Source organism: Gopherus evgoodei, chromosome 6 (assembly GCF_007399415.2).
Source record: "Gopherus evgoodei ecotype Sinaloan lineage chromosome 6, rGopEvg1_v1.p, whole genome shotgun sequence".
NCBI lineage: Eukaryota > Metazoa > Chordata > Testudines > Testudinidae > Gopherus > Gopherus evgoodei.
In genome coordinates this window covers 33,966,756-33,978,257 of record NC_044327.1, presented here as the reverse complement: position 1 = coordinate 33,978,257, position 11,502 = coordinate 33,966,756, and the positions used below count along the sequence as shown (strand labels likewise).

The following is an 11,502-nucleotide window of genomic DNA, read 5'->3' as shown; positions in this document are numbered from 1 at the left end:
TCGTGCTAGCCTACATTTTTTCCAGGGCCTGGAGATGCAATTTCCTACAATCTGCAGGCAATTTCCCACCAATTTTCTTGGGGAGCTAATAGGCTGTGACAGGAGATGGAGCTAGCAAGCAGCAGGCGGCTACAGAAAAGACAAATTGCATCTCTGCCACCTAACTGGGCAATCTAAATCGACAGAGTTTATAGCTTTGTAGTGTTATTGGGCCCCATGCTAACAGCAAATCATTCAAGCTGCTATCTGAATTTCATATTCTTTTCCTTCTGAATTTGTTATCACCACATATCACTTTGTAGCACTTTTGCTGAAAACCACAGTTAAAAATGGATCACGTATGATTAGTAGTTTAACTGTCTTTTAAATAGCTTACTCGACATTGTTCGCTTTTAAAAGAGAGGAATGTACAGTTGCATTACTAAATGTGCAGTGATGTTTTCTCTTTATTTTCATATGTGTCGGGGGTCTTTGCACAAGGCTTGTCTACAAAAATGGATCAATTTGTTGGCTAAATTCAAATATATTACACTAAGTAACAAACTAAGGACACAAAACAACAAAGCCCTTGAGGGCCTCACATTTTGGGTGTTTAAAAAAAAACAACCACCCTTGTCTGAGACCTCATTTGAATATACATTTTCATGAAACAAGACTCTAAAACAATCAAATGTTGCCAACACAGTCTCTGAAGACCAAAATTACTTGAGAACTCTAATGTGAAACTGACCACTGTAGTTTCACACTTCATCAATTTATTGACACACACCTAAACAAATTGAACTAAACAAAAAGTAAATATTCTAAATCACCACATTAAAATGATCTAGGGTATTAGTAACAATGGCAAAGATTTTTAAAAATATTGTCTTAATCTTTTTTTGAATACAGATAGGGATATTGGTATCTTTAAGCAGCTAAACCCAGACAAAAACAATTTACACTGAAGGACTCATTAAAAATTATCCTCAGCTACCTTTACTACTGTTTTTCCCATTTCAAGTATAGTGAAAATTGTGGGACCAGGGTAAATACTGTGGAAAAAAAAGTTGATGGCACCTTATAAGTGAACAAGTTTCTAAATGATATTTTTGTCATTTAAAATAAACTTTAATACTCAGGAAATTATAGTCATTAGAAGTAGCAAGGTTAAAAAAAATCCTCAACAGGAATGAACTAGGTAGAATAAAAAAAATCCCATTTAAGTTAAGGCTGTCTGTTGGCAGAGAAAATTAGTTTGTACTTAGTACTGGGATTTATACTATAACTCAGCCTTAAGGATTTTTTGAATCTCAGTAATGAAAAATATAAAGTTACTGTGAAAAAATGCCGAAATATTTGAACATCCATTCTGAAATCCTCAATTTTAAACCACTTGCCATTTCATATCTGAGTTTTTAATGAGCTATTTAAAAACACTGCAGGAGGAGGAAAATTATAAATACAGTATCAAGACAATGACATGCATGTAACAACAAAATAGCAGATAAATGATAGTGTTAATCAAAACTATTTAAAAGCAAGCTAATCATTGCTTAATTAGCTGGACTAGCAACATGCACTGGTATTGTAGCTACCATGAGTGAACTGAGTTTAACAAATCAAAAATAATGCTGGATAAATGTATATGGACTTATATAGACTGAAGTACATATTTCAAAACTCAATCATCTTCCAGATCACCCAACTGATGTCAGCAGCACACATATTCTGCACTGTATTAAATTATTACACTCTCCTTTGATTAGGTTTACTTCACTGGAAGCGCTTTGTATAATGGGTTAGAACATCTCAGGAGAATTGATATGAACTCAAATGGATGCAGAGTGAGGCATCGTACTGCACTGTGTCACTGCATGGAAAGTGAAAGCACTCTGTCCCAGGAAGAAACAAGTGTCATTTTAATTCCATATGAGCTTGAAATAAGGAATTTGACTCATTTGACCCCAAAGTCCTGGAAATGTATGCTGTGTGCTAGGTTACTAACATTCTGAACAGAAGTGGGTAGCTGAATCATCATCTGCACTGAAAACATTTTATTAAATGCCCGTGTTCTTTTAGAATTTGTCAATAAAATGGTGCATTTATTTTAAACCTAATTAAAAAAATATTCTTTGGTCGGACTGTAAAAAAAATTATTGGAATTGTTCAGAAGAATAAAGGGGAGCTTGGGCATTTTCCAAAATATCCTGATGCAGTTAACCACAAAATAAGAATTACTAGTTTATCATATTTTAATCCAATTTTTAACGTAATGGAGTAATCCACTGTGGATTGCTGCAAGGAAGTGGAACAAAGAGTGAGAAACGAACAGATGGATTTTATTTTAAACAAATTAGGCCCACTACCAAGGATGTAACAAATGATTTCTTAATTCCATGATATATGTTAACTTCCCTTTGTGACCTTTTCAGTCTGCTTGTTAATTTTTTCCTGCCATTAAATGTTGTCCTTGAAGAAACATGAATGTTTATTATTTTCAGTTGCAAGCTACCATCTCCATTTTCTATGCTCATAACAGAGTGCATCAAAAGGCTAAGCATAGCAGTATGTGTGATTACTTAATCTCCTAACTATTTGTGATCTTAATCTCCTACTCATTCCTGGCAGAATTCACAGATATAAAAGATGTTCAGGAAATATAATGCCCTTGTTCTGTGGACACAGCAAAAAGGCAGCCCTTGACAAGCTACGTACAGTATCAGAATTACACAGTACTGATTCCAGCATCTTGACATTAATTAGTGTGGCTTTAGCATGGGCAAAATTTACATAGAAAATTACAAAAAAGGATGAGCCTCTCTATCCAAAACTTGTAAGGGGTGAATATAAGTATCAGATCCTATCACCCACAAAGTTAGTAGATTGCCAGAATGCACCTGCATTTGTGCTCCTTGCTTTCAGAAGAGATCAGAGATGCACCACACCTATAGTTTATAATATTCTGTATAATGTTGAGAACTACCTTTTTTTCAAAAATGAAAGAATTGACTAAGTTACTATTACAGACCATCAAACTCATGTCTCACCATTTCTGGTTGGAAAAGTCCATCGCAGATTATTATTTTACATTTACCCCATAGAAACCACCAAACAATTTTACAAGGCGTGATTTAACTATATTGATTACCTGGGATTTGAAAAATACATTTTAAAAGTGTGGTTGTTCTTATATGTATGCAACAGTGACACTTCTTACTCCAGGCTTTTCCAAGGGCAGTTTTCAAATCCTTTCTGCTTACCTCAATGAGAAAAGAAAGATACTAGAGTTTATTCCTGTTAGTGCTGCAGATCCAAAACAAGCGGGAGAATAAATCAGATTCTTTTTTGGCCCATGCATCACCAACAGATCTGCTAACTAAGGTGCAATTCCAGAATCTGTATTGCTGCTGATCCATGAACCAGAAAGAACAGCTTTTTTTTCTTATTTTAGAAGGAGCCTGTGGTGCTGGCAGTTAGAAATAAGAAAGCCATCTTCTTATTTGTAAACTCTTTGATAAGGACGTCACTGAGACAACAAACATGAAACCGAACAATGTCAATTTTAGAGTCACCTTTCAAAGCAGAATTGCACTTTTAACCCCAACCCAAGGAAACATAAATCCAGCTTTGTGAAGAACTACAGTCACACACACACATTGTCTCAAGGAAAGTGTCTCTAACAATACTGGGTCCTCTGAACACAAACTGCTTCTCATTCATTTTTCTCATATCCTTTGTGTGTTTTCATTATTTGTTATGTTCATAATTTATAAAGTGGGCTTTTTAAAAGTATTTTTATTTTACATATGTATTTGGTTACACATTTGCAGAACCAAATTTGCCAACACAATAAAGACGAACAAATGAAAGCAAAACACAGAACAAAATGTTGTTAATATTTTTCTAGTCCTATTACTGGACTAGATCTGGAAGATATTTAGACGTTTGAATAACTTTACTCATGTGAGTAGTCTCATGGAGTTCAGTAGGACAATACGATAAAATTTGCAAAAGCATCTAAGTGACTTAGATGCTTTTGTTAATTTTACCCACTTACACAAATGATGTTACTAACATAGTGAAGTGATTTCAATGACAGCCCATATTTTGTATATAAATGTGTATGTTAGATTGCATGATAAGCAGAGAATCAGTTTTGACATTTATACCATGGCAAAATGTAATTTTACCATTTTAAATGTCTATGCACTTAATATTCCATTTGCTACACATACTACTTTAAAATAAAAGCTCTTGAAATATTAAAGCCTCTTAAAAGAATCCATCACAAGTATTCAGACATATTCCTGGTCCTTTATTGAGGGCTGGAGGCTTCTGGGTTGATGTGGGGAAAGTTCTTTGCTTTGAATGATATAAATAGGATTTTATATAAATAGGACACATTATTGGGAAATATATCAATGTCATATTGTAATTCATAATGTAAACAGACAAAATAGATATTTGAATTAGTACAATGACTTTGTTCCGATGACTTGATATTTCCACAAATCTTTTCTCCAACAGTCTTTGTTTGCATTGAGAACCAATATATAATTTATAAGGCTTCCCTGCTTCTGTCTGACACTAAAGTGCTCTTGTGTGCTGTTTAGGCAATACAAAGTACTGAAGGCCACATAGCAAGTCAAGGTAGATATTTCCAGAAAGGAGCTAAAAAGGAGACTCCTTTATAACTGAAGGGCAAGAAAAAAAAAGAGACGAGGTGAGTGAGGTAATATTTATCTGTTGGTGAAAGAGACTAGCTTTTGAGCTCTACAGAGCTCTTCTTTAGATATGGAAAAGGTAATCAGTGTCACAGCTAAATACAAGAAGGAACAGATTGCTAAGCATAAGGTGTTAACACATGTTGGAAGAAACCTAGCTGTGACACTCCAATTACTTTCTCAGACCTGAAGAAGAGCTCCATGGAGCTCAAAGGCTTGTCTCTTTCAGCAACAGAAGTTTGTCCAATAAAAGTTATTATGTCACCCACCTTGTCTCTCATATCCTGGGTCCAACATAAGAACATAAGAACAGACATACTGGGTCAGACCAAAGATCCACCTAGCCCAGTAGCCTGTCTTCCGACAGTGACCAATGCCAGGTGCCCCAGAGGGAACGAACAGAACAGGTAATCATCAAGTGATCCATCCTCTGTCACCCATTCCCAGTGTCTGGCAAACAGAGGCTAGTGACACCATCCTTGCTCAACATAGCCACAATAATACTGCAAACAGATGATAAATATTTTAAACCACTTTTCAGTTATTGCTAGAAAATCCAGAATGCTCATGTCTCTGTGTGCGTCTTTCAGTGCCATTTCTGCTACTGCAGGAGCACACAACAAAGGAAGAATTTTGGCTTGTTTCTCTCCCCAATGCACATTCCTACTCCACCCACTATTTTACAAAAAGTTGCAGGTTCTACAGCTGCTGACTCTTGTTGAGAAGTTTGCAGAAGTGTTCCAAGATTTTACTGAGTGAGGGAGCATCTCTTTATGAAAAAAAAATTGGAAACATTTATGAAGTTGATGTGTCCTTTGCAGTGTTTCATGGGAAAAGCTTGATAGCTTGAGAGTCATGTTGAAATATAGTTGCAAAACTTACAAAAATGTCCAGAAAAGTGAAATGAATGAGGCCAAAGGGCAAGAATACAGATTCAATATTAGGGCCCTGATTCATTAAGTCATGTGTGAGAGGACTGCTGCACCCACAATGAACCCCACTGGACTTCAGTGGGGATAGTTGTAGACACAGCAGTCTCCTGAAACGCACCGAAAAATGGCTGGATCAGAACCTGAAATAGACTTGATCAGGGATCTAGTTGTTCTCATTCAGAAACTGGATTTAAAAGTTCCTCAAATCATCTATATAGCATAAGCTTATCTTCACAAATAATATTCCAACTCTGTGGGCGCACAGCCTAACTGCACAAATCATGGGTTGTTAGTGAATTGCCATTGGATTAAATATTATTCATAAAGGGGGGGCGGGGGACCATCTTAGGTGTAATTATTTTTTTCTATCACTCTTGGGGGTTTTTTAATGCAAATTGGCATTTGAAAAGATTACAAGGAGCATCCCAGACTATCAAAAGCAAGCATTTCAGTTCTCTTTCCTGGAAAATACACATGGAATAAAAAAATATAAAAGGAAACTTTTTAAATAAAGTAAACATATTAAAATGTTAGCCCTATTTGTCCATCTAGAATTAGTCTCCTGGAAACAATAAAAAGAGTATGTCAGCTAAGATAAAGATCTCTCATGAGCAAAACTTTAGCCAACAAGCTCTGTTTTGGGATCTGCAATTTCTGGTTAGCAAAGTAAGATACAGAGAGTAGACTCCCAATAACTTTAAAATTTTTGAATTTTAAAATAGTAGGGGTATTTTTAAAAGAGTAACTTTTAGTAAGCTTGTACATTTTTTTTTTCAATTCTTCTTTTTGAAAATGTTTAATATTTTAAAAATTGATTGTGCAGTTATACCAAACACAATGCTCCTAGATGGTCAAAACCAGAGTGCTTCAGCCTCACACCTCACAATGCACCAAAGCAGCATGAAAATTCGTAACCAAACCTAATTGGTTTAATTTTCATACAGATGTACAGCACTAGGCACATGTATGGATATGTATAGATAAAGCATCAATTTTAAATGGCAACAAAACTAGACCATCAAGAATGGTTAACATTTTACATTCGAAATGCAAGTTATATATTACTGCCATTACAATTCCACAGTGCTATGAAATGGTTTCAGTAGAATGGTCACATAAATTGAAAAGAAAACTAATGTCTCTGCAGGCATTGGAAACCAGAGAGAAAATTTTCTCCCACATGGGACACACTGCAGCCAGCTAATGAATCTCTCAACCACAGTCTTTTCTTGCTGGTAACTTGTCTTTTTTTGTAAGAGCAGAGATGTGGGCCACTTCTTAAAACATCAGGAAGAAAATCAGAGAGGGCAGTTCCTTGCAAATAAACCTTAGTTTATCTGCCATATATATAAATTCCCTCCTGTTCCTCTGTACGCTCCATATATAACATACTTATTCAGCTTATTATATACGACCAAGGTACATATGTGACCCTTCGTAGCATAGTATCTGAGCTTATCATGCAAACATTAGACAAAATCCTATTAATTAGGACTATCATAACAGAATAGAAGATGTAGTTTTCCAACATATACACAATTTATATGCATCAGAAGTAGTAGTTCTCACAAACTCTCTTCCCAGCTCTATCTTTAAAGTACATAATGCCAAGTCAGGTAATTTTGGGGCTTCTAGCTTTGGTAACTGGCATCGAAGCATCGTTCTTCAAAACTACCATAACAGTGGCCCAGTCAATGGCAGGGGTATGATCCAATTTAACTCAAGGAGCCCTCATTAAGATTTCACAGAGCCTTATTTATACAGAATGACCAGAAGTTGCCAGGCCACATCACTTCCTCAAAGAGAAAATAGAATCTGAAGTGGTATAATTTGTCCAATAACATTATTCACTTTAATCTCCCTTTAATACACCAGAGATTTGATGTATTAATTTAAAATGTAGTTCTGGGTGAACTTGATTAATTAGGTAAGTGAGAAAAGTCACCCCTTACTGTATGTGTTTTGGAGTGAACTCAATGGGTTATAATTAGGCACAAATATGTATATTACATCTGCCAAATCAAATATATATTGGACATCTGAGAGAAATAATTAAATGCATATCCTTTATGAATTGTTCTTCAATTTTTATATTGGCACTAATTAATCAGTTACAAAAAAAATTCTTTTCAGTTTTCTGTAGCACAAAACAGTTCCTACTAAATTTTATAAACTGGTATGTGAAACTCCTGTTTTCAGGTATGATACTGAACTTTAGGGATGGTTAGTAAAGAAAGTAAAGGACATTGTTCTCAAACTTTACATAGTTTTTGCATTTTCCTACAAAAGGTACTTGTATCCCAAAAAAGTCTTTAAACAGATCACTTAATAAGTGAGAGCAAAAAAGACCGTTGGTACTAAAGCCTTTACTGTAATAAACCAAATATATTTACAATTTATACAAACGTTTGACCTTGAACAAAAATACAAAAAAAATATCACAAGATGCAAAACCAGAAAACAAGTTCATCTGAGACACCACCGCTCTACACAGGACAGAATGCAAGTTGAACTGCAAAGAAAAGAAAGGTAATCCCACATATTCAGGCAATGAGAAAGATCTGCATGAGGTCACAAAGAAAGAAAGAAAAATAAAAGGCTTCAACATTCATCAGCAAACTCAGTTTTTTTAAATCCTCCAAACCTAGGCTACATCTGTCCATCTTGCCTCCGTGTTTCATTTGGTCCAGGTAGCTGATACCTAGTTGCTGGATGTTGCCTTCTATTTTATTTTGTATACTTGGAGTTGTTTCATGTCAAGGCCTAGAAATTGATATTTTCTTCCTTTTTAAAAAAGGTAAAACCTCTCTACTTCTACAAATTAAGAACATTTGGCCCAGTTCAACTCTATAAGTTATGTCCCCATCACATTTTTCAGTAGATGACTTCATAGACTGTAGCTTTCTTGTCTCCAGAGCCAGTGACTATATATTTATCATCCACAGAGATGTCACAACTAAGCACTGATGAGGATTCTTTGGACTAGATGTGGGGGGAAAAAAAACACAAAAATTGTCACTAATTTGTTCAGTAACTGCTGCTCAAGATGTATTGCACTTGTCCATCCACTTCGAGAGAGAGAGAGAGAGAGAGAGAGAGAGAGAGAGAGAGAGAGAGTGTGTGTGTGTGTGTGTGCGCGCGCGCGCCCAGTGAACCAAAGTTTTTCCTTTAGCAATACCCTTTGGGGAGGCAAATGCACCATCAGCCACCTCATGCTGCTGCATGATGGTATAAAGAACAGAGCCACCCCAGACCCTCTATTCCTTCTAACCAGATGGACTCCGATAGAGGGGACAGCGGGTGCATCATGGAATGGACATGTGCAACACATCTCAAAGAACAACCATTACAGAACAAGTTAGTAACCGTTTTTCATTCTTCAAGCGACTGCACATGTCCATTCCACTTCAGGTGATGCACAAGAAGTACGATCCAAAGGTGGGTTTTGGAGTCTACCTGAACAAGGATTGAAGAACTACTTGTCCAAAAGTAGCATCATCTTTGGAATGCTGAGATACAGCATGACGAGTAGTAAAGGTACACTGATGACCAAGTTGCTCTACAAATGTCTGTTATAGGTACATGAGCCAAAAAAGCTGCTGAAGCTGCCTGAGATCTTGCAGCGTGCGCTATCACCCTGTTTGGAGGGGGTACATAGGCAACATAATAGCACAGATGTATGCAAGATGAAATCCTCTGAGGTCCTTTCATTTGACTGTAACTGACACAAACAGCTGGGATAATGATCTATAAAACCTAATTCTGTCCAAGTACTCTTCTAACATCCAAGGTATGAAACCTCTCCTCATTCTTAGGAGAACAGGGCTTAGGAAAGAAAGTCAGTAAATATATGGCCTGATTAAAAGTATTGGAGTTCCACCTCAGTCAGGAATTTCAGATGTGGGCACAAGTATACCTTGTCCTCATAAAAAACTGAGTAAGGAGGGCCAGCTGCCAGAACTCATAACTCTATCACCCTTCTCATGAAAGTAGTAGCTACCAAAAACACACTGCTTTCATAGACAGATGAGGTAAAGAGCAGGTAGCCATTGGTTAAAAGGGGAGACCCATCAACCTTGTTATCACCAGATTTCGGTCCCAGGGAGGAATGGGATCCATGACATGGGGATATTGCCTGTCCAGACCTTTTAAGACTCTGATTGCTACAGGATTAGAAAACTCTGAGTGGCCTGCAATTGGTGGATGGAGAATGGAGGTAGCTCTCAGGTGAACTCTGATGTAAGTAATCAATAGGCCTTCTTGTTCAGATAGAATAAACCGTCCAAAACATGTTGGATAATGGCCATGACTGTAAAAACACCTTTCTGCTTTGATCAGAGGGAGAACTGTTTCCTCTTCAACAGGGAAGCGTATCTAGTAAATGGCATCCTGCTATTCATGAGACCATAATACTCCATCTCTACGGAGCATCCAGGCAGTATGATGAAGAGTGGCCATGTTGGGATGTAGCAGGCAACCGTGGTCCTGGGAAATCAAGCTGGGTTCTGTAGATAGTGTCAAAGGCTCAGCAGACTGGAGAACTAATACTGGCTAGGCCAACTTGGTGTTATGTGGACCATACAAACATGATCCTTCTTGGGCTTGAGAAATAGCGGAATAGGAAGGAAGGCATCCAACAGTTTGTCTTTCCAAGAAAGTAGGAAAGCATCTGTCAGCAATTCCTGACTGTGACCAAAATAGCTGACACTTTGTGAGTAGTTAACAGGTCTATGTGAGGGACCTGGTTTGAAAAATGAACCCGACAGACCACTCATGATCTATGCTGAACAAACTGCTCAGGCAATCTTCCAAGCTGCTCTGAAGACCAGGAAGGTGATAGGTTTTAAGATGAATTGTCTGACTGGACCTTCTCTGTCTGTTCATGGAGAACATCACTGCAGTGTTGTCCATGAGGACTTGTTGAGCCTTCAACCTGATGTGAGTGAGAAAAGCCCAATAGGCCAGATGAATAGCCCTGAACTCCCACATGTTTATGTGGAGAGCTAAATCTTGAAGAGATCTCAGATCCTGAGTTTGTAGGTTTCCCAGGTGTGCTCCCCAACCTAGAGAAGAGGTATGTGTAATCAAAAAGTCAGTGTGGGTAAAGGAGAGATGAAGGAAACTTCCACAAACACATAGGCTGGATCCATCCACTAGACCAAGGAGGCTATCACTCATGCCCAAGTACTCATATCAACATATCCAATGGGTAATGAGTCAGGAAGTACACTGACCTTAACCAGCTCTGAAACTTTTGGAGACGAATTCTGGCATGCCAAACCACATATGTGCAGGAGGCCATGTGCTCCAGTAATCTGAGGCAGTATCTTACTGTTGTAGGTGGATGGTCTTTGGGATCTATGGAAATGTTTAACATTGTCTGGAATCAGACTTGAGGTAGGAACGCCCAGGCTACTGGAGCATTCAGGATTGTTTTATACATTGTATTCTCTGAACTGGGAAGAAGATTGACTTGTCTTCATTGTTCAACATAACCAGAACACTGAAGATGGATTGAATCCTGGATAGACCGACTTCCACTTGTAGCTTGGATTGATCTCGTACTAGCAGTCACTCAGGTTAGGAAACACTTGGACTCCTACTGTCCTTAAGAATGCAGCTACTCCTGCCATGCATTTTATAAATATACAGACTAAGGGCAACAGACAGGCAGAAGGGTAAGATTGCAAACTGATAATGGGTATTGTTGACCAGAAATCTTAGGAATCTCCTGTAGTTTTATGGGACAGCCACATGAAAATGGGTATCTTTCAAGTCGAAGATGGCACACCAGTCACCGAGATCAAGGGAGGGGATGATGGAGGCTAGGGTTATCATGCAAAACCTTACTTCTTTAACGTTTT

General features: G+C 37.5%; 1 protein-coding gene across 3 annotated transcripts in view; it reads right to left on the bottom strand.

Moving 5' to 3' along the window:
• Positions 1-5,130: 5,130 nt before the first annotated feature.
• The window catches only part of TLE1 (TLE family member 1, transcriptional corepressor), a 91,402-nt gene continuing 85,030 nt past the window's right edge, over positions 5,131-11,502 (bottom strand). For all 3 annotated transcript variants that reach the window (XM_030566723.1, XM_030566721.1, XM_030566722.1), the window contains one exon: positions 5,131-8,620. In XM_030566723.1, coding sequence (XP_030422583.1) covers positions 8,513-8,620 — 108 coding nt within the window. In that variant the 3' untranslated portion in view covers positions 5,131-8,512. The remainder of the gene's footprint in view (positions 8,621-11,502) is intronic.